We start from the raw sequence: 24,614 nt of genomic DNA on the forward strand, positions 1-24,614 counted from the left end.
CTAGCATTCCATCTATTGTTACAATTTTATAACCATTATAACAAATTTAAATAATGCTGAGTTTTTTTATTGGCGCATAAACTTCAAAGAAGTTCGTCACTCGGAAATTAAATAACTAAACTCACTCCAGAGTTTATTGTTTAAACCAGGGCTGCGCTTTCCATTTAATTTAAAAGATTTTAAAACGTTACAAAAAGCTACACACGTTCAATATTGTCATTTAAAACAGGAGTCTGGATGATGATGTTTTTTTTTTAACAATTACTGTCTTAAATCCATAAAATACTACAGAAACCGGCAAGTGCATATAAGTACTTCCAGTATCGTTATTTCAATTGAGACCCAATTCCTGGAAATCGTTCCAGCTCGTGAACAGGCCGTGTTTTAAAAGAAGGACACTTGAATGCTGAAGGATTGTATATATGGCGGTTTATATTGTCCTTTTTTTTAATGGGGGGTGGGGTGGGTATGAGGGTTGGTTAACAGGCCCGCCAAAACCTGACAAGGAAAAAGAAAGCAATGTTAACACTAGGGACAGGAATCACCAGGTTGTCCCCAAATATCTTTATGAAACCTTGCGATTCTTTAAGTATCACGATTGTACAAATATCACAATTTCATAATAATATCTATTTTCATATAGTATCTTCATTAGTATGTTTATTTTTTGCACCCCTAATTTTACATTTTGACCAGTTATTCCCAGCAGGGTAAAAATGTAGTTTTATGTTTTACGTTACAAATGTTAACTTGTCTAATTAGCTATTTTGAATGTATATTGTGATCAATTTTATCTCGCGTTAATTAACTTGAAATGCCATAAAATTGTACGGAGGCTCCATGTCACAAGTCGAGAGCAACAATGGCTAACATGAAATAGGAAAAGGGGCAGGGCTCCAGATTCATATGTCGAGTGGCTCATTCAGTTTTAGAGGTAAAAAAAAATAAATAATAAAACTACTTTTTTTGGTATTTATCGATTTATTTATTCTTTTTATTTAGTAATAACATGGTCTGTCATGCGCCGATGTTAAGTCGCAGAATTTCTACTCACAATTCCCCAGAGGATGGCAGGTCCAAATTCCTGCATTGACTCGACAAGCTCTTGCAGCGATCACATGCCTACAGAAATCCTGATCTTAAAAAGTCCTTTGGTAACTACAACAACTTCATACACAGGTTTAAAAACATCTACACTGATGAAGTCGTTAATTGTGTCACTGTTATTGTTTTTATACCAAGATTCACGTACGTGGTTACACTGTATTCCGATATATATAGAGAGAGATTTTTTTTGTTTGTTTTTTTTATGCTGGATGATGAAACTATGCCTATATTCTGTGATACTAGAGGGCACTTTGACATTGAAGAGTTATCAGTTGATGGAAAAAGACACAAACAGGAATCATTAATTGATAAATAAACACATTCACGTTATGCATCCAGATAAATAGATTTCCGTTTTGCTTAGCTCTTGACCTGAACCTGACAGTCCTTCTTTTTGATGCCAACACAACGCAGTATGTCAAAACGTGTGTTCGTATCGTTGATTTTACAAACAATCGCAACATCGGTCAATTTATTGCCATCAGATGTGCCGAATATAACACAGTTTTTCCGATCTCTCACTGGCATCGGTGAAAGGCCGTTTAATCAAATGTCTGCCCATCTTTCAACCCTACAGACAAAAGTTCAGAGATTATGCAGCCATCAAGTTAAAGTGACTAAAGAGTCAAATAAAGCTGTGCAGTCTTAACAAGTCGACGAGCGTCGCCGCTGTAAATAAGTATACACCTTGACACAGTGGTCCCAGCAATCTAACACCAGAAGCTGTCCTTTGTGTGTAACGGCCACTCCGACGGGACATGTCAGTCCATCCTGAATCAGAATGTTATAACCGCCTTCTTTGGGGAACTGCAAGATTTCCTTTCTTCCGCTATCCGTCACCAGCAGGTCCCCGTTGGCGTCCACGCACATTCCTGTGATGCAGCGGAAATCCTCGGTTTCGGAGAAGAAGTGGCTGAGCTGTTTCCCGAGCTGGCCGTCCGTCCCGACGGACCCGATGGAGAACCCTCCTTCCAGGTGGTGCTCGTTGTGCCTGTTCTCGATGTTCAAACCTAATCCTTGTGTGAAATAGACCGTCCCTGAAGAGTCGCAAGTCACAAACTTAGGCCTGACGGCTGAGCACAACCTGTTGTAGTTCACGACCCCGACGTTTCGATCGACCGCCAGACACCACAGCTTTCCTCCTTCGACATCTGACACAACAAACTGACCAGAAGGCATGGCGGCGATCCCCCATGGCTTGATCAGCTGGTTTTTGTGGCATGCGATGCAATGCCCGTCTGTTGTGTAAACCTTGACAGAGTTATCATAGTTATCCGTGACTCCGATGAGTCCCTGAGGGGTGATGGCGATGGACAAAGGGATGAGATTAGGAAGGTCAGCACCTAGGAAGCTCAAGACGAAGTTGTCAATGCTGCTCGGGTTGCGCCGGATCTCGCGCTGAAAACCTTTGCGGTTGAAGATCTGAATTCGATAGTTGCCCCGGTCCGCCACCAGAACGTCCCCCTGAGGAGTTACACAGATGCTCACTGGCAAGTTAAACATGCCCGGGAGGTTTCCTTTGCACCCCATCTTCTTTACAAACTGACATAACTGACCCGTGGTTGCTGATCCAGTCCCAGGTCCACCCCCGTCCACAGATTTGGATTTGAAGCTACCAGGCGAGGCGCAAACTGCTTCCTCGACGGTGCTTGTCATATCGACGTCATGATACGAATCTACAGGGGCGGTGGTGGCGGAGACGGCCACAGCGGCGGCGGCAGCAGCAGCTAACACCTGACCATCTTCTTCATCCGTGTTAACGGTACATGGCTTGGTCGTCAGCTGAGCCATATCTAACGACTGCGGATTCTCCGTTTTGATCAGCTCGGGTTCTTGCAACTTTAGAAGTATGGGAAGATTGCTTTTTACATCCAGCTCTTCTTCGTCGTTCCCGCCCGCCTCTTCTAGAAGAGCGGTGTCTGTTTGCTTAATCCTCATGGTCAAGTAGTCACACCTAGACACAACCTGGACCTCTGCGATGTTCAGGAGATACGTTTGCTCTTCAAGAATCTGAGAATTGAGCTTCTCTACCTCAGCCAGGGATGCTGCGAAGGCACGACGCGATCGCCCGAGCTCTTCCTGAAGCTGCAGCTCGGCCCTGGCATACTCCTGCTGCACCGCTTTGTACTTCAGACGCAGCGATTTCGAAACACTATCGATAGCCGTCTTCTTCTTCTGAATATTGGTCATGGTATCTCTGAGAGTCGCCAGCCTTCCACCGAGGTCTTTCCGGCACTGCTCGGCGGCAGCGCGTATGCTCAGCACGGTGTGCCCGTGATGCTGGTGACCTTCGACCTTGCAGGCATCACAGAGCACAACGGAGCAGTCGCAGCAGTACTGGCGCGGCAGCCGGTTCTTGCACGACTTGCACATGAGGCCGGCCGTCGATACGCACGAGCTGGCGCAGTCGATAATCTTCAGCACCGTGAGATTGTCAGCCAGTTGGGAGATGCTGCTCATGCGGGACACTTTACTGCAAAACGGGCATCGCACGCCGTTAATGGTGCTCGCCAGGAGCTTCTCCAGGCACTGCCGGCACACGGAGTGGCCACACTGGAGCAGTTTGGGACGGAGCTGGTCTTGATTGTAGGTTTCAAGGCAGATGGGGCACTCCAGCACCTCTCGCACCAGGTCCGGATCCAGACATGATGCAGCTGCCATGATGCATTTCACAAACTGTGGATTAGAAAAGAAAAGGTTATGTAACACCATGAACCCGCAAGGTGAGGGTTAAGGAAATGAGATTTGAAGGTAATCGCATTTTCTGTACTCTCAAGTTGCTTCAGCTGGATTTTTTAGCGAATACTTGAGTAATGATCTTCGAGCAATATTATTTTTTTTCCACAAGCCACTCCCTGTAATGGTGGAAACCCTGGATACACTATTTATACTGGTTTAAATTAATAACATTCATACTGACGCAAGTTACAGCAAGGCGAACATTTGATTCTTTTATTTTAGAAGTTTCATGATGTTTTATTCTCCATCTAAAGTCTCCCTTCAGTTCTTAATTGTTTAAGGAAACAGATGAGCAAAGTACAACTAAACTACACTTAATGACAACATGTATAGCATGACCATGTATAGTTACATTATCTAAAATAAAAAAAATAAAAAAGCTTAAAGACAGTGATAAAGAATTTATATTGTGATCCTGGTGCAGAAGAGACTGATAATAACTTAGCTCTGTGTACACACACACACACACACACACCTAGAACTGTGCTAGTTAGCATCCATGCTAACAGAAACCCCCCAATCCAAAACACAGCGCTTGTCATGACTGCGCAATATTAATTCATAAACAATCCTCAGACAGACAGATACCTATAATAGTTTATAAGGCGTGTGAAAGCGCAGACGCCGGTGTGTTTTGCCCAGACGGCAGCGCTTACCTCCTGAACTCAGCCTGAGCCTGGCGATGCTGCATCAACGGCCCGCGCACTGCGGAGCTGACGTCATGCGAGGCTTTAAGTAAGGGCCCGCCCACCGAACGATATGATTGGTTGAGGCCGGGTTCACCTCCTGTGTGCTGATTGGGCTAGAGATTGATCATTCACGTGTTTTAGTTTTTTCCCCCGCTTTTTTATTTTTTATCATGGACAATACGTTAAAAATAAATAAATAAATAAATAAATAAATAAATAAATAAAAATAATTAGGTTTATTTCCCCATAAATAACTCAACAGACAATATGGAGAAGATGAAGCAAATACAAACGAGGCAAATTAAATAAAGATGATTGTAGTAATATTCAACTAATTATTATAAATGTAACAATTATATATATATATATATCGACGAATAGAAAATATATTACAGATATCATATACATGAATAATATATGACAATATAATAATAATAATAATTATAAACTATATTATATGTTATAATAAGTTATATTGTATAATAATATTATATATTTCACAATTTCCACAAAAACAGTACTCTATCTATCTATCTATCTATCTATCTATCTATCTATCTATCTATCTATCTTTCTATCTACCTAGCTATTATAATATATTATGTTTAGTATGGTATAATATGTTATATGTATTATATACATGTGTAAAATTTTTATTTTATAAATTGACAAATTTAAAATCTATTATTATTATTATTATTATTATTATTTTAAATATACTTATTGTAATTATTTTTATGGTTTAATGTAATTTTACATTGTTTAGTGTCGTCTTGCACCTCCAGAGTCTGGGTTCGTTTCCCGCCTCGGGGTCTATGTGCATAGAGTTTGCATGTTCTCCCCGTGCCTGGTGGGTTTCCTTTTGGTACTTCAGGTTTCCTCCCACAGTTCAAAGACATGCATTGCATTTCCAAACTGCCAGTAGTTTGTAAGTGTTTTTAGAGTACAATTGTGTGCCCTGTGATGGATTGGCATCTTGTCCAGGGTGACAAGATAAAGTGGTATAGATGGCAATGAGTTGGTAAGAGCTATAATTATTTTCCCATTAATAACTCTGACTTAAAGCAGTAGAAACGCTATACCTAATTAAAACACATTCTAGCAAGGAAACAAAGAAGGAAAGAAAGACAGACAGATGGATGGATAGATGGATGGATGAATTGGATCAAGACAGCATATTGATTTAAAGTTCAATCATTTGTTGTCATTGTCTTTTGTTTTTCCCAGAGGAACACATTGTATGTATGAGTTTAGTTACACTATACAAGTTATACAAGTTAAGTATTTTAACCCACTTTTAAAAAAAAAAGAAAGAAACTGATGTTTCTGTATTTGTTCAAAAATTTATATATTATATTCATTATAATAACACTGCTATTAAATGTATATTTAGTGTTTTTCCATTATTTAAATTTTAACAAACAGGTTTCTTCTACTGTACTGTACATGAGGGAACGAGAGGCCACAATGGGCAGCAGGGGAAATATAATTGTTTGATGATGATGATGATGGCCTTGATTATTGGAAGCAGCATTAGAGGCAGTAATGACTTGTACTGTTACAAATAATAATAAATAAATAATAATAATAATAATAATAATAATAATAATAATAATGTGACTTTCTTGTTAAAATTGTATATTTTATTTATACATATACTTTTTTTAGAACATTTACCTGGAAAAGAGTCAAAAATATTTTATCTTTTGCTGTAATGCAGTTTCCTGCCTCCAGATGGAGATAAAGATCTACCTAAAAATATCAAAGTTTTCATCTTTCTTTTCTTCATTAGCCAAACGCCCAACCTCACTCACTCATCATCTATACCACTTTATCCTGTGTTCGAGGTCACGGTGGCCTGGAGCCTCATCGCAAAGATCACACACTTATTCACACAGTATGGGAAATTCGGAAACACCATCTAGTCTAATCTGCATATCTTTGGACTGTAGGAGGAAACCGGAGTCCCCGGAGGAAACGCACCAAGCACCCAAACGGGGAGAACATAAAAACTCCATGCACACATATCCGAGTTTCACTTCGGGGAAATGAAGGTCAGAGCTGGAGATGAGTCATATAGAAAAGGTGAACTAAGTGTCTGCCATCAGGGTTGGTCTTTATCTGAGATACTAACAATATATGACAAATGGAAGAATAACAATGAGAATAAGAAGTGATGGGGAAGTTGGGGGTAATTGTCATATTTTCTTAAAATTAAATTGATTCTACACTTGTAAAAGACAAGTGATGTCTTAGTAAAATATTAGTACTTAATATTAATAAACAAATTTATATTTTTATCATATTTATATTTAAACTACTTAGGAATTAATTCTTTTTCTTAGCAAAATTTAGCTTTTTTTTTTTTTTCTTGCTGAAATTTACCCTGATCAGCGGGATAAATTTGACCAGTATGTATGCATTAATACCCCAATCCAACAACCTCACCTCATCCATCCATCTGTCTGTCACCAGGACAAAATTACCCCAATTACACCTTCACTAAGAAAAACACAACAATTATTATGGAAACAGTAATATTAACTTGAGCCATGAACAGAAATTTTAGTAAGTTTATTAATTGTGTATAAATTTAAATTATTTATTTAAATAGGGGAAGGACAATGGTGTAGTGGTGGTGTCACCTTGCACCTCCAGGGCCCGGATTCGATTCCCGGCCAGGTTTAATACCCATCTCTCTGTGTGCATGGAGTTTGCATGTTCTCCATGTGCTTGGCTGGTTTCCACCCACAGTCCAAAGACCTGCAGGTTAGGCTAATTGGTGCACAAATTGCCCATAGTGTATGAATGGTTGTGTGAGTGTGTATACTGTATGTGAGTGTGTGTGTGCCCTAAGATGAATTGGCACCGTGTTCAGGGTGTACTCCGCCTCGTGCCCTAAGCCTCCTGGGATAGGCTCCAGGCCCCCCGGGACCCTGAATACAGGATAAAGCGGTATAGACAATTAAAGTAAGTGAGAGAGAAGCAGTTACTGATTGATAATAGTGCCGGTTTATTTTTATTTTAATTTAAAAAAATTTGTAGTTGTTTATGACAACTGTATTATTACACTATCTACAAAATTCAATTTTATTCAAAGATGGCAGCAAGTAAATTACTACAGATAGGCTGAGAACTTTCAGATTCTACTGGAACGAAATGAGCCCAACTACCTCTACCTTTTAGTTTAGATATTACTTTATCTTTAGTAATATTTTTGCATTTCTTTTGCATCTTTTTTTTATTTTATTTGGAAAGTGAATTTTCATTTGCACATGTAATAATAGATAATCATAAAGTTGCGTTTACTGTATATGAACAGCAAATAAAACACTAAATAATTAATGAGCTTAATTGTGTTTTATTATGTTACATCACACAAACATTTTAAATGTATTTTTTTTTTATCCCTGCACTTTCACATTTAATTTTGTAAAATCAGTTCCTGTTCTGATTATTGATATAGCCGCTATAAACCTGTTTTCTCATCATCCTCCCTTTTTTTTTACCCCTCTCTTCAAGTAGGAAAAAAAACATCATGACGTCACAGAGAAACCACAATGCATATCCTCTCGTCTCTTCCAGTTACAAAGACTTGATACAAAGCGTTTTTACTGGAGACTCATTTCACTGGCGTTTTATAAAAGACCTACAGAAAATTTTATCATATCCACAATTAGACATAATCACTTAATGTTGTTTATGTGGATCATATGCGGTACAAGTTCCTCTGAATGTGCTGTTACTATGGAAACCATAAGCGGTGCATTGATATTGAGCTGCTGTGGAGCTGTTAATAGAAGATGAAGCAAACACTTTGTGTGCGATCAGATTTTAAATTTCAACAAGGTTGTGGTATAAAGACATTTATTGAACCGCTAAAGGTAGATAAGGTGCACGGGTTATTAATAATGCATTGTACAATTAATAATAAATGGCTTCCAGAGCAAAACCTGTTCAGGTCTAAACTAATGCTCTCTCTCTCTCTCTCTCTCTCTTTCTCTCTCCATAGAGGTGACAGAGCAAGTGAGCCGCCGGGACCTGAAAGCCGTACCATTCATCACCTACCTGTCCGACCTGATGAAGACCCAGCTCCTGTCTGATGACCTGGTGGCTGGAGTGGAGATCCAGTGTCAGGAGAAGGGCAGCTGCCCGGCGGCGTGTCACCTGTGCAGGCAGGTGGGCAGAGACAGTCCGAGCCCCATGCCATCGTTGCTCGAGGTCAGCCGCTCGGTTCCGCTCTACAGTCTCATACAGGACAACTTCACCAAAGAGGTGAGAGACAAGGGAAATATCAACAAGATACAGTATACACAAAAAATACAGCGGACTCAGGGTTGCCAGAGTGACGTCGAAGATTTTAACAAAACAACTTTGTTTTGAAATATTTTATTACACACTCTTATACCACACCAGTTGTTTTTTTTTTCTTTTTTTTTTTTATCAAATTATGGTGTAATGTCAAGGAAAGCCCCCAAAGAATCACTTTTGATAGCAGCTATAAACAGTGAGTCGTTCCCTGGTGTAAATGCTCCTACTGTACATTCTGAAGGTGTCAAAAAACTGAAATTCTGACCTCACCATCTAGATGATTACGAACTATTCTTTCAAATCCGTTTCATATTAGACTTTGACGTTCAGTTTATGTTTTAAAATGGACAGATAGCTTGTCACCAACTTACGGAAGAGACAAATCTGTCTAAAGGGAGTTTAATACATCAGGGAGATATATGTTCTGTACAATCAAAAGTCCCGGTTTGACTCGAACACCCCCCTGCGTATATAACTAGTTAGTAGGAATATACCTATTTAAGCTAATCACAACATGATCATCAAACCACATCATTTTCTAGCACATCAAAATAAACTAGAACTCTAGAGAACCTAGAGTTTTCTCCCGGACACCCGAACGTCTGCTTCACTTTGTAAAAGTGTTCAAGAGTGAAATTACAAAATTTTCCAGCAGATGGCAGGAATGGTTAACTCTAGAGTCTAGGACATTGATTTCTCATTAGAGGGGGATGATGAAAAGAGAAGATAAAGCGCAGAACGTGTGTGTTGTGTGTGTTGTGTGTGTGTGTAGTCTACACATGCTTGCACTTCATCCTCCTCACAAACTGAGAAAATCTGACATATCTCTCCACAAGGAGCAGACTCATATTCAATTAGCAGCCCAGTAGCCACTGTATCTTCTGACTCATGGAGTTAATGAGGATATTAAATCGTGTTTGGAGCGGATCGCCACTGCTCTCGTTTTTCCGCTTCATTTCTCCCGGCGCTGACGTCTACGATGGAATTAGCCGGCGTCTGTTGTGCTGCTGTGAGTTACAAGGCAGACGCGAGAGTGACGCACTAACCAAACCGGCCACTTTGACAATTCTGACGACTTCAAAACACGGTGCATCTCTCTCTCTCTTTCTCTCTGTCCTCCATTCCCTCCTAGTGATCACTTGTGGTTGTGTGTGTGTGTAAGAGAGAGTTGAAGGCTGTCATGCCTGCATAAATGGCTGTCACCGGTAACAAGAGGCTCGGCGGGGGTGAGAGACGAGCAATCAATATCAGACAGTCCCTAGTGGGAGACTGTCGATAGGTAAACAAACAGAAGAGCACGGTATCCCCCCTGCGCTCACACACTCACGTAGATGCACATACAGTGCAGATGGCTGGACTTCTCCTTCAGAAAGTAGTGACATTATGCCAGTGTTATTGATGTGGATGTCACTGATGTCTTCTGCACTGGAGTACCAGCCAATACATCATTTGTGTCTTCTTTATATGACTTATCCAATGTTAAGGGAAAAGGTTCTCCAAGGAGACCAAAATATACTGCAATACCCCATGACCCAAGGTGTAAAGATGAAGATGCAAATTACTCAACTCCTTACCATCAGACATCAAAGGTTTCATCTAGCACTTTTCCCCTGAGATGTCCAGTTTCCTCCCTCCCCTGAAAATCCCATATCACCCATATCAGGTGGCAGATTGTTAAAATGTAATCGACCCTAGTTCCTTGAGATAGACCAGTGTCTAATTCAGGTTGTGTATTTCAGCCTCCCCCCACTATTCATAGCGTAGACACATAGGGTAGACTCTGAATATACTGTACACTGACCATTAATAGGACAAAAGCAGTTACTGAAGGTCAATGAATAAATGTACCGCCCTAAAACATTTGTTGGTTTGACCCGTTTTGGAATCAATACAACATTAAGTTCCACGTTCAGAAAAGGCTTCACTGCGGCCTCTTTTAAAATAATAATGAAGTGTCCAAGGAATTTTTGCACAGATACAAAATAATCCTTTGGCATTCCCAAGAACCCTTGGTGGCTCTAAAGGATCTGTGGGGCATTAAAAAAATCTTCGAGGAAACCCACAAACCCTTGGTGGATCCAAATGATGATTGTTCCAAAGATTCACTGGGGGATCCAAAGCATCCTTGGGGGTCCGAAGGATAACAGTGGCATCAAAAGAACTCCTAAGGCATTCAAAGAATCCTTGATGGCTTTATAGAATCCTTTGTGAATCCAGAAAATCCTTTGGGAATCTTAGAAATCCTTGGGGCAGCTATAGAATAATTGCGGGATACAAAGAATCCTTGGGGTATCAAAATTAATTCTTGAGGGATTTTGTTTTTTTGCGGGGGATTTTTTCCAAAATTTTCTCCCTAATTTAGTCGTGTCCAATTCCTCCCAGTCACTAGGGGGCTCCCACATTAAGGCTACTACTACCACTCAGTCGAGAGGGCCAAAGACTATCACGTGTTTCCTCCGAACCACGTGACGCCAGCCGATCGCATCTTTTCAAACTGCTCGCTTGCGCACCGTTAGGGACGGCGTTACACACTTGGAGGACAGTGCTATCCGCTTCTTCCACTTGTGTGAGCTCACAGATGCACCTGATTGGCTGTAGAGCCATGATTAATGTGGAAGCACAAAGCACTTTTCATCCCTCCCCTCTGAGAGAGCTCGGCCAATCAGCTCTCCCTAGACCTCCGGCTGCGAGAGGTTACAGCATCATTACAAAAATTTTAAAATTAAAAAAATGTTGGGGGCATCAAATGAATTTTTAAGAAATCCAAATAATTCTAGGGGAAAATAAGAATGTATCCTAAGAAGAAAAGGTGAGCGCTACCATCAGTCCTGTGCCATGCCAACATCCGGAGACCATTCATTTGTGGGGTTGCTTCCCACAACCAAGGGAGTGGCCTCATTCACAATTCATAATTGTTTGTTTGTTTGTTTTTGTTATCCATCTGAATGATCCATAACAGGCTTTATACATCTATATAGTCTGGCCTAGGTTATGACTTCAGCTTTCAATTTTTCTTCAATTTGCAGTTTTCCTTTCAGATCCAGAGTCTGATCTTGTATATAAACATGTTACAGCCCATTTAGTAACTATATACAGATGACTTACTGTACCTGCATTTTCCCTGCAAGACATCACATTTCTTGATAAGGCACATCAAGCCTATTACTTAATGGTCTATCTCACAATCACAAAAATCATATTGGGGTTAAATCACTTAAAGTGGAAATTAGTTGACTGCCTCCCTCAAAAAACACCATAGTGGAAACTTGGGCCTAGCAGGATCACAACCAGTGAAGCAGCCAGCCGTCTCATGTGACACTTTTGATCCTGTTTTCATCACAGTGAAACCCCCAGCAGACTCAGCACACACTCTCTTTCTGTCCTCCACTGGAACGAACACAGTAAGAGCTTTATCCGTCACAGGTCAAAAAGATATCTCCTCCGTAATGCAAAGATTATGCGGTTACATTTGAGAGCATATAATAATAATAATAATAATATGTAGCATCCAATCCATACATTTGGAAATTCGCTGATGTGTTGCTGTTATTGTCCTGTTAGTGCCCTCATGGTGAGCGTTTATAGAAACACCATAATCTATTTTTGGGGATGAGTAAAGTTCTCCAAATGAAATCTTGCTCTCAGCCAGTGACACAAAACAAAGAAAGAAAACAAGCAATTCTGCTTTGGTCAGATCTCTCCGTTTAACACTCCAGACGAATAAGCGTGCTAATAAACCTGTACGCTAAACCAACTTTTATGACCAACTGCACCTTGGGAAATGGCTACCATGAGCCATTTCCTGTCCTGGCTTCTGCTTATAGACCTTTCATCTAAAAATCGGTTCTCTACAATCTCAGCACAATGTGTTACAAGTAATTTCGGAGGTAGAAGCTCACAAGTAATCAGGTGGTTGGTGTTTCCCTTATATGTAGTAAAAAGTGCTTAACCAGAGAGTGAGAGCTCAAAGCAAGAGCAAATCCAATATATTTTTTAAAGAATCCAAGATTTGCATGTAAGCTTTTAAGTATTAAACCAGCAGCAACTCAGGTGCTGAGAATAGGAAGAAAAAAAGAAGTAAAAGATTTTTCCTAGAGCACAAATAAGGATAAACTTGCACTCAATTTACAACCTGAAAGGTAAAGGAAATCTGCTTAGACCACACTAAGATGACGTCGCCTGATTTCTAAACAGCTCAGCGACTGTATCGATCCCTCTCCTCATGAACGAACAGTTCACCCAAAGGTCTCGTTACCTGGAAGACGCTTCAGAGATATTAACCTTTTCCCATTCAAGCTTTGCTCCATTAACCTGTGCGATAGGTATGACCTCGCACTGCTCCTGGGGCCGCTCTCGTTGCAACGATCGCGCCGTCTGTCTGACCAGGGTTTACATTGTTTTCAGGCAGGTAATTGCAACATTAATTGGCTGAACAAAGATAAGTGGAACATAAATACATTTGGTGGTTAGGCTCGCTACGTTTCCTGTCAGTGGCAATGGGATTTTCTGAAGCTTAGTTTACAAAGAGAAGGTGTCACATATAGTTCAAGGGTCTTTTAAGCATTGAAAATTTCGCTTTATTTGGCAAAACTGCCTACAGCATTGTATACATCTTCGTCCACTTATCCGGTCATTATGTTGTCTAAAAGTATATTTTCTGATTGTGTGCATATGCATATCTTTCTTGGCCTCTTTTTATAAACACTGTTCAGTGTTTTAGGCTGCGATTTGAAAGGTCACCATATTGTTTCCTTATTTCCTTCAGGAAGAAGTGTGCGTAGAATTTATGTGGCAAAGTCTCCCCCGCAGCGAAACCCACTAACAGTTAACACACATAAACAGTATATACTGCCGGGCTTGTTCAATCTGACCATGCTTACATTATTTGGAAAATCTAACTGTGGTCTTAATTGGTTTTTTCCTTTTTACATGTGTCACTAAGTGGGCAGACATGTCCTGGAGTGTTTTTTTTTTTTTTTTCATAGGAAAATACAAAAACAAAAGGCAAGAACAAAACGTGGTTATGATCATCATGGCATCACATTTCCTACTTGGAATGGTGCTGTGCAGGAAAAGCATGAATGTTGTTTTCTCACTTTCTGCTTCTCATTCAAAGAAGTAAGCAAACACTTTTTGGTCTATTATCGGTGCTCGTCTCAAAAGTTTGACCTAGTGGAGAAATTTTTTTTTTTTCTTTTTATTGTATAAATCACTCCAAACTTTTCACTCAATTTCTTTTCCTTTTTGATAAATCCCCCCTCCTCCATTCCACCCACACAACTCTCTCTCTCTCTCTCTCTCTCTCTCTTTCTGTAAAGCATCTTTCATGCAGGTCATTATAACTCCATAGATTGGATTGCCCCGCCATCCGCCTCCACTCCAACTCTAAAAACGCTTCATTCATCAAAACTGCTTACTAATATTTGCTTGGAAGATGATGAATGTGTCGACCTGGAACTAAGATTGCCAAGTGATGCCATCAGTGCATATAAATCCCTCCGGATGCGGTGACCACAGTTTAGGCCTTTAAGTTTGTTCACCTTGATGTCATCAATTGGATAAAATGACTAATTTGGTTACTTTAAACCAGGTATTATAGAGTTGATTTCAACCAAGTGTGAATCACATGACTTCACTTTTGGTCTTGACTAGTACATTTTGCAAGTACCCTTACCTAAATGATAATGAAGAGTGGTTCTGAGAACCTTGGAGAACCAACTTTGCCCTGGATATCCATTAAAACAAGGTATTAGACATGGTGCATAAATATCATAATGAGTAAAGAAAGTAAAACGTAGGGAATGAGAAGAAAGTGGAACTTCAGGAAGAAATTTGCAACAGGTTGAATATGGTGTGTGCTGATTCAGTTGGTAAGTCTTTTGTTAACTGATCAGGAGGTCAGGGGTTCAAGTTCCAGTAATACCAAGCTGCTACTGTAGGGATCTGAGTAAGACACGCTGATGCTCTAACCACAACTTCCAAACAAGCTGGGACATGCAAAAACAGAATTTCACCGCATTGTAATGGAAATGCAGTACATAAAGTCTGGTTCTTTTTAGTAAGCAACATTTCCTCAGGTGTGAATGTGTGTAGTACATCTCACTTATGATGTGTTCCGTGGATAAGCTCCGGGGTGCCTCATGATCCTGATCAGCATCATTTGGTTACTGAGGATAAAAATACAAAGCAATGAACTAAATATTAGGTAGAGTTCTCAGTTATTACCATTCTGATATTATTATTATTAAATACAGATTATGATCAAAAGTAATATGTCCAGAATCAGCTGCCTGATGTGATTTTGCATGTTTCCTTTTATTCTTCAGCATTTCCTTTCATAAGCCCACGAGTTCCCAGATCTTCACAGTCCCACAGTCTGACCTTTTTGTCATGGTTTCCAATTAAAATCAGACATGCCCATGTCTGTACGAAAGCGCCTGGAGATGCCCTCTCTCCAAGTGCGACTTTACAGAACCATGCCACATTCCGAGCTGAGGTGCGAGCGAGTGAGCGGGTGTGTAGTCTGCCGCTTCCGAGGTATGACTCACCGTGCCCTTGCCGAATTTAATTGCTTTTCTTTCACCTGTTCCATTTTACCCTTTCTCAGGCCTTCAAGAGTGCCGCCATGAGCTCATACTGGTGTGCGGGTAAAGGTGACGTCATCGACAACTGGTGCCGGTGCGACCTGAGCGCCTTCGGCAGTGACGGCCTGCCCAACTGCAGCCCCTTGCTGCAGCCCATGTAGGTCTTTCTCCCCTTGCTAACTCCTCATCCTCCAACTGTCTCGAGTCTTCAAGCTCTCGCTGTTCTTTAATTACTGTCTGACAGTTTCTGTTCCTCCTGAGGAAGGTACCAGAATGTTCCGAGCTGTCAGTACTTTGTGTAATTGTGAGTCATGGGGGCTTGCAGAGACATTTGTTTTCGAAACTAGATTTATTGTTTATTGTCGAAACTTTTATTTCTTGTTAAGAAATAAAAACCATAAATGCTCTACCTTTGACTTTTGAATAACCTTATCATAGTTATACCTGGGATATAATTTATGTTTTCCCTGATTGAAGATTATAGCATAGTGGAGACTAAATGTAAACTGAGGTTGTAAATGTTATTATAGCCGAGCACTACTTTGTGGTTTTGTCTTTTTATCAAATTACTTCTGAGTAAAAGGAAGAAGATGAAAAATGAGCTAAATAAAATGGAAAATAATTGTGATTTAAACTGATGTATAATATATATTATTATTATTATTGCATATATCCGCATATCTAGTGACTCCTGTTCAGATTTTTAAAAAATCATGTAAAATAAATTCATCATCTTCTATTTTTTTCACTGGTACAGATTGACTGCCATGCTACTGTCCTACGAGATGTGCTATGATGCTGTACTACGTATTACCTTGTTTTAACATGAATAAATGTATCTTGACATTTTGCTTTACAGACTGAGGTTGTCTCCCCACCTGGAGCCCTCAAGCACTGTCGTGGCTCTCGAGTGGCTGGATGTAGAACCTCTTATTGGCTACAAAGTTGCCGATTACATCATCCAGCATAAACGCATTGAGGACCCATCCGAAGCTGAGATCTACACCGGTATGTAGGTCGCTGGAGTACTGTACTTGACACGCTGATCTCTATCACTCTTTAGCACAGGCTTGTTGGAACCTGAATGTTGTTTGATAAAGACAAATTACTCTTATTGAGATTTCAGTTCGTCAAGTTAGAGATATATTCATAATTTTGGGTTTTTTGGATTTGCTCTGTTTTCATACTCACACAAGTCCGTGTAAAGACTTCGTAAAAGCGTTCATCAGTGCGTTGGTTAAACATATGCTAACAGAAAAATTGAATAAACATTTTATTAAATGTTAATCACTTCTGGGAGCGCGTTCGTAAGTCGGATTTGTTCTTAACACGCCTTTGACACGAATATACAACCTAAAGCATACCAATCCACTTGAGTGAATCTCTGTCCCCTTTCCCCGCACAAAAACTGTAATATACTGTAAGGAAAAGAATCTCACATGAAATATAACAGTGTTGTCTCTGCTTCTTTAAATTGCGAGAGGAATCCTGGATGCCATTTTGTCTCAGAGCTATTTTTCACTGTGTTGAACTGTAAACTATGGTGATATGGGGGTGAAGTGGTTAGCACTGTCGACTTGCACCTCCAGGGTCCGGGTTTGATTCCCGTCACTGCGTGCATGCATGTTGTCCCCGGAGTTTGCATGTTTTCCCTGTGTTTAGTGGGTTTCCTCCGGGTTCTCTGGTTTCCTCCCACAGTCCAAAGCCATGTAGGTTATGTTAATTGGCGTTCCCAAATTGCCCGTAGTGTGTGAATGAGTGTGTGAGTGTGTGTGTGCTCTGCAATGGATTGGGACCCAATCCAGGGTGTACCCCGCCTCATGCTTTAAGTCTTCTGGGATAGGATCCAGGCCCCCCATGACCCTAAATACAGGGTGAAGCGGTATAGATGATGAGTGAGTAATTGAGTGCACTGTAAACTTTGTTTTGTTGAGGACCTATCACCATCAGGACAGCCATTTTTTATTATCTGATTATCTTATTATCTATTATCTGACTGATTCATTGAAACCGGTGAGGCCGACTCATTTCTCACCCACCTCCACATGCACACACATACAATATACCAGGACTTAGACATTTTATTTACTTCTTTACACACTGAAAATATTGTATATACTGTAATTGTAAATATTGGTATCTGGTACACTGCAGTGTCTGCAAAATGTATTTTGTACAATACATGTGAGCTATTTCTGTGATTGAACAGGATGTACTGTAGAACTGCAGTCCGTTCGTATCTGCAGAAATTCTTAACTCGAATGTTTGTAAGTCGGGGACTACCTGTATTTTGCTGTCATGCAACAGGACATGTATACTGTATAAAGCCAGGGTTGTGGGAACCTGCCTCTGTGTATTGGAATTGTTTGTCCAGCACTTCCCATGAGTGCTCAAACAGATTGGGATCTGGGGGGTTTAAAAGCCCTGTGAGCAGGCCTAGCGCCTACTGTGCCAGGTGGTAGTGTGCTAGGTGTTCTGGTGTCTTTCTATTGTGTCTAGCATTGACACTTTTTGCAATTTCTGCCGCATTGGCTTTGACCGGGTTCTCTGGCCTTTGGTTATTCTGAGCACCTTGCATTTCCACAGCTCTACAGCTTTCTCCTTTGGCTCAGTAAGACAGGTTCAATTTACAAATCAAGACATGCCGTAATGAAAAACACACAGCATGTTTAATTCATTTTCTCAGGTTTATTCACTCAGTTGAATCACTTTATCATATCAATTAAGAGTTCATGTGAGTTCATTCCACCTTGCGAAAAAGCTCTCAGGCTGGGTGTTTTGGTCAGCACAAAAAGCGTTATTGCTGTGCGACCTCATTGAGTGGAAAAACACACCAGGGTTCGATTGAAATGCATATGTTCTTAAAGATAATGGTGGTCAATAGATAACACTTGGTAGTACTGCGTAGAAGTTTGCGAATTTGAAACCTGGAGAATATGAAACCTGGCATTGAAGGTCTCTTGACCCAGGAACTTTGGATAAAGACATAAGATATTTAAAGGAATGAATGTGAATAGGCAGAGTAATTGTATTGGCCCTTAATTTATCTTAAAGTCTATACTGTAGATGTCACTGCAGTAAAATTGAAGTGACATAAGTGAAACTTTTAAAACAATCAACTGACATCAAATTGGCTGGGAAAGAAGGTCAGCGTTTGTTTAGAGTCGACGTTCTAATCTTATGACTGCGACCAATTTAGAAATTCAATTTCCCAGTGCTGGGAAATGACTGTTCTATATGACGTCTTCCTCAGAGCCTCCTGGGCTGGTGAGCTGGTGGAAGAAAACACACACACACACACACAAACACACACACACACACACGGCGCACTGACTGATGGCTCTGTTGATCTTGTGAAGTCCACTTAGACTCTGTCATCTTAGAGAAAAGGTTACAGAAGCCTGAGGATGGAGTTTAGGAAAGAAAGAAAGAGATTTGCAGGGTTCCTAATTGGCACCGGACCCCCTCCTTTATCCGCCCTTAAGTCATAGATAGTGAGTCAGCGTCTGGGTGATAGGCATTAAATAACGGAGGATAGGGAAAAGGAAAGGTAGATCTGGCCAGGTTTAGTCATCCATTTGTGCAGGAGGAGGGCTGAAGGGGCAGGAAGGGGCAGATGGTGTGTGACTCATGCATTCTTTTAGCAATACATCCCTGTCAATTAGCTGATAGATACATTCATAAAAAGTTCTTAAAAATCTTAGCCAAGGCACTGGTCATGAATTTTTTCACCTTCTGTGTCTGAAGTCCTTAAAGAACCAAAGTGAGCACTTCCTCTAACTTTTGGCACTCCGACTGTGTGATGTCTCCAATCAGAGGAGGTATCCGGTAATGTTTTTGGTCACAACTGTGACAGCTTTCTCTTTCTCTCTCTCTCTCTCTCTCTCTCTCTCTCTGATTGATCACGTTGTTTGTTCTAAAAACCTAAAGACATCTTACTTTATGAGGTTGAGGTATGACTATAAAGATGTCTGCTGTCCTCCAACCTGGCGATCGACGGCGATGATACAAAGTTGGAACTGGATGGGGAAAAGGATTTGCAAAAAGAATGGGCCACGTTTTTAAGACGAGGGTCTCTCTCCCAGTCTCTCAGCAAGAGCTGCCGTTAGCCACTGGAGACAAATTGCCCGGCCAGTGAAATCCATCCCGAACCAGAGAAGACATTCAATGTCAACAAGTACAGATTATTTGATAATAAATGATCCTTGAAATGTTTCCGGTTTTGGATGACCTGCCTCAGGAAATAAAATGTGGTAGTCTATAATCATTAAAGACAATGTGGAAACCGCTTCATGTCAAAGACCAAAGAGATGAGAAGAACAGGAGATGTGAGAGTTTCAGCCCTTCATACAGCTCATCGTGTTGCTTACTGTATAAGAACAGAGGGAACTTGGACTCCTTTCAAGCCCTATGCAATCAAAACCAAGACCAAGTTCTTTTAAGATTTAAGATGGAGGAGCTTAGCCCTGGTGCCGTGATGTAAATGACTGGTGTCTGCTTTAGGTTTTTCTGAGACCTTCAGTAGCCAAATCTGAGGAGTGTTCAGGGTTTATTCACTTTCTTTCAGATATTTTGATTACTCAATGCTTTAAATCTTGAGAAACTTTCTTTGGAGAAAAAAAATTGTTGCATGCCACAGTATTGGTCCGAATCCAGCCGATTTTTATACTGTAGGAGTTGGTTTCAACATCCTGATTTAATCCTGATGAAACTTACCAGTTTAGTACGATGATATTTTATAAAACATTTCATGAAATATTATTTACAGAAACTACAGTTTGTCTAAGGTTATATGTAAACAATAAAACAAATGTGGGTGTGCGTTTATAGAAAAATAATCAGTGGTGGGATCACGTAGAGTTACTGTATGGCTTCTACCCTAAAGTGGAATCATTTCCTGTAAATGCTCATTCCTGATTGTTACTAATAACTACCTACTATTTTACATTTATTAATGAACAATCTTTATCTGTTTCATTCAGGTTATAATGGTGAGGAAATTTTCCTGCAAAATCTAAATCTCTTTGTCCTGAAAACGTTCTGGTTGCCAATAAAAGCTCTTGCACTGGTGACTCATTCCCACATTTGAAACATGATTTCTTTGAAAAGTAACTTTTTTGTATGTTTGTTTGTTCACTGTATATATTATACACTGTAGAACCTCAGCCATTTTAGTCTCTATTCATCATAATTATGATTACAGAAACTAAATTTTACCTTCTGTTCTACATTACCTCACTAACAAGTTCGCATCACATTGTGTGTGTTTAGTGAAATACCTGTACCTTCTCCATTAATCATACATTAGCTCTGATTTTCACTTTGGATTTTTTTTCAGTGCAACTTCACCAAGTGTTTGTGACTTAAACTCCATTTAATTATTCATTTATCATCTCCATTAATTTTTTTCCGACCACGTTTCCGCCACAAACTTGACGGTTCAGCACTATCCTTCCCGGTTTCGATAATGCTTTGAAGCCAGTTCAATTTCAAATGGCCTTAGTTTGTTTTCTTTACTTGATGCAGCTCAACAATTAATCTTTCTAAAATGGTGTTTTGTTTTTGGTTAGGCAGTGTATTTAATTATTTCTTTAATAGTTTTTCTACTACACCAGGAAAACTTTTATCCCTATAAATAGAAAATTCCACTGGAAAGTAATTTAACCCTGCCTATTCCTACTCTTTTCACTAATATCTCAGAAAGAGATATGGCGGAGAATTTGGGTAGTGTGTTTGGTGCATTTGGACGCTAGCCAAGTTGCCACTTTATAAATCCTGATGTTTAAAGCAAGGAATTTCATTGGCAAGAAATCAAGTGCAGCCGTCTCTGCATAGAGACAGGAAGTTTAGCATCAGTCCTTAAATATTTGACTTAGTAGTTTTCTTTGGACCTGGTTATGTTTTAAATAATGTATATTTTATTGGAATCCACAAATCCTTAACTTTATGTGCTAGCACTATGGGTGGTGTTCAAAATGCTTTCTTTTGGCCTGTATGGATGATCAGTCTTGCTTAGAAAGGGATAAAAAATATATTTAATTTATTTATGTTTTATATCACTTAGTAGTCCTTTTAAAATGCATTTATTCTTGTGAAATTATATATATATATATATATATATATATATATATATATATATATATATATATATATATATATATATGAAGAATAGGCCTAGTAATTAAACTAATTGCGACTGCAATATGCATCTTTTAAATGTTAATGAGAATGCCTTAAAGTAACTCTAGAATATTTTAATCAGATTTCTTTATTTTATACAATCAATGCATAATAATATATTCTGCTAAAAACATTAAAAGGGAACACTTAGTCCCATTTTACTTAAATATGAGGGGTGTTCAAATCAAACCCTTGTTCACACGGGTGTAAAATTTTTGGATAAACGAACGCGCTCTGAACGTCCTAGACGTTTATGTTGAGTTTTGTAGTGGCGCTTGATTAACTTCTACACCGGCATTTATTTGTCTCTGTCTAACGTCAGCCTGCAGCCCAAATTGTAGTTTGTGTGTTCACCTGTGGGGGCAGTGTGTCGGGAACTGGATATGAAAGCCCGCCGCTACCGGGTTCACTCTCTGACTGCACAACGTCGGATTAAAGGAAGTTTTTTTGTGGTTTATGAAGAAATGCAAAAATTTCCGTGCATGTTTTTCAACAATTTATTTTATTTGTTTTGCCCTTTTCCGCATTTTCCTATGTATAGCATGTAGGATCATGGGATATATCCGGTCCTCCGAAGCGTAAAATGAACGCAAAGAAAACAAACTAGAAGTGGTTTCCTTGTGTTCATTGGGTTTTGAACGCCAAGAAAAAGCTGCATGCAACGTTTTTTTTCAATGCCGTGTGAACAAACGCATGTCACCAAAGCCCGTGTGAACACTCTCATTGACTCCTATGTGTAGAAAACACTCGCCGCTTGATCCGCGCTCACCGGACGCTACCAACGCAAAAAAAAAAAAAAAAACGCTCTATTTTAACGCCCGTGTAAAGAAGGCCTAAGTGTTCCCTTATCTCTTTTCAACAATGTATTATTTTAGCTGTAAAACACTGTTTACATCCAGAATTATTATATACAAGGTGGTATGAAAAAGTTTCTAGACCGGTTTTGTAACACACCAACAGATGGCAGCACAAGGCTAAATCGCAAAGTCACAGGAAGCACTGACCTTCATACAGTAAGTCAGCGTGCCAAAAGACATCGTCCTGTGTACATCGAGAGCTAGTGCTATTCTAACCACATTCGTAACCACATTTGAAATTTCATTTGCCTAAAGCTGGGCAAATCTGCTACAGTGAGTTTATGACAATGCTGCAATGAGTCGTTTAAGCTGTATTGAGCAATGTGCGTGCTTAAAGAGCGGAAGAACATCACTGGAAAATGACGAGAGATCAGGAAGGTCTTTAACAAGCTCGGTGTCTAAACCATTCTGAGAACAATCCATAACATTGCTGGCACTGCTGGTGTGTCCAGGGGATCCTCACATGTGATGTGAACGTGCGGCGTCTTGCTGCCAAGTATGTCCCCAGGCTGGTGACCCAGGAGCAGAAGGAGAATAGTGGCAAAGTCTGCCAAGAACTCCGTTAGTGTGCCATGGATGACCCGTCCTTCATAACGAAGATCATTACCAGTGATGAAACTTGGGTGTTTGGAGACGATCCTGAGACGAAGCAACAGTCTTCACAGTGGCAAATCCACTGTCACCATCTCCACAACCAAAATTACAATGATGTCACTTCTCTGAGATCTTAGATAAGTGCTACACCCTGGCCATTCTTATTTTTCCAGACCAATGTACATTTTATTAATAGCTACATATTCTAGCTGCGCATGTTGGAAAGTTGTACCTAATTTGTAAGCTGTAAAGAAATATTGGAAATCTAAGAAGACGAGATCGAATATGAGCGTCAGTAAACATGAGGTTTGTACATATGGTCTGAGTGAGAGTTCTATCCACTATATTGCCAAAAGTTTGCTCAGAATAAAAAGGATGTAGATGAGGCTGCTCTTTAAAACTGACACAATGAGAGACCTTGGAGGTCTGCGGTTATCCAGAACGGACTGTCTTTACGTCAGAAGTCTACAAATATCGCCAGGAAATGTGCCGCTCTACCTAGTTGCCTTCTGACTGGAATGTAATGAATACTCACTTTCACCAAAGGTTACCCCCCTGGCGTGTTCAGTCTTCATTATGCGAACTTTAAAGGCCGTAATCAACATTAATTATCTCTTATTAGTGCCCTATTTACGACTCTCGACCTGATAGACCACCCACTTTAGCCACCCTAACGTTACGTCAAATTGCTCCTGACAATTGTTACTGATAGGGATGATTTCGGTGCATGTTATAAAAAGAAATCGAGAAAAAAAAAAGGAAAGAAAATGAGCTCCTAGCTACCGTTTACACTTCAGCAAGGAGATGAATAGGTTCTGAACGGATAATTGCAAAGTAAACACTGTGCTCGGATTTCATCCTGTTGGCTCACACTCGTGATCTGTAATACACTGGCGAGGCTCGAACAGTTTTCCCAAAACTCATGTTTAAGCTTAATCTTTGTGATTGGCCAAACAAGCCTGCTGAACATATAATTCCATCTCTCTCTCTTTCTCTTTCTCTCTCTCTCTCATTGCCACCCCACACACACAGCTATATTTCGGAATTTGTTTTCCAACGAGTCACGGCGCTCACCTAAGGCTATTGACTCACTGCCCACAAATATGTTTTGCATTTGCTAATTAACGAAAATTAAATGTTTAGCTTTGTTCTGACCAACGCTGAGCAGGAAGAACATTGTACCCCTATCCCTCTATAAACAATTTTACATCGTGTTCTCTGGTTAACAGTTTCGTCCATAAGGGTTGATTCCAAGCAATGATGCATATCCTTCAAACCAGGCGACTCATGACCGCGTCTCATAACATAGACAGATGTTTAAAATTGGTATGATTTGGCGCATTTTTCTAAATAGTTGATTTTGCATGTCCTTGTACCTTTGCTGGTCTTTTATGTTTTCTTAACCTTAAATGAGCACTAAGCCATTTTCAGGGTAATTTTCCTTCTTTCACTTTTAAGCTCAAATCTTGGGAATGTAAAAAGCTATCCATACATGCTATATATATATTTTTTTCAGGACAGTTTAATACGTTTTAGGACTAATGCCTAAAATT

The 24,614-nt window shown here is 40.0% G+C and overlaps 2 protein-coding genes across 3 annotated transcripts in view; one reads left to right on the forward strand and one right to left on the reverse strand.

The window, feature by feature from the left end:
- The window catches only part of LOC128511888 (astrotactin-2-like), a 434,725-nt gene that overhangs the window by 357,327 nt on the left and 52,784 nt on the right, over positions 1-24,614 (forward strand). For both annotated transcript variants that reach the window (XM_053484912.1, XM_053484914.1), the window contains exons 17-19: positions 8,548-8,810; positions 15,454-15,587; positions 16,290-16,438. In XM_053484912.1, coding sequence (XP_053340887.1) covers positions 8,548-8,810; positions 15,454-15,587; positions 16,290-16,438 — 546 coding nt within the window. The remainder of the gene's footprint in view (positions 1-8,547; positions 8,811-15,453; positions 15,588-16,289; positions 16,439-24,614) is intronic.
- Positions 675-4,547, reverse strand: trim32 (tripartite motif containing 32). The gene is made up of 2 exons (XM_053484915.1): positions 4,503-4,547; positions 675-3,783 (listed from the first exon to the last, which is right to left on the reverse strand). Exon 2 carries the CDS (start codon positions 3,766-3,768, stop codon positions 1,753-1,755), a length of 2,016 nt encoding a protein of 671 aa, XP_053340890.1. The 5' UTR covers positions 3,769-3,783; positions 4,503-4,547; the 3' UTR covers positions 675-1,752.

The sequence above is a fragment of the Clarias gariepinus genome, chromosome 24 (genome assembly GCF_024256425.1).
Source record: "Clarias gariepinus isolate MV-2021 ecotype Netherlands chromosome 24, CGAR_prim_01v2, whole genome shotgun sequence".
NCBI lineage: Eukaryota > Metazoa > Chordata > Actinopteri > Siluriformes > Clariidae > Clarias > Clarias gariepinus.

Excerpts from the sequence above, each read along its gene's own strand:
- trim32 (XM_053484915.1), bottom strand. The coding sequence starts at position 3,768 with ATGGCAGCTGCATCATGTCTGGATCCGGACCTGGTGCGAGAGGTGCTG.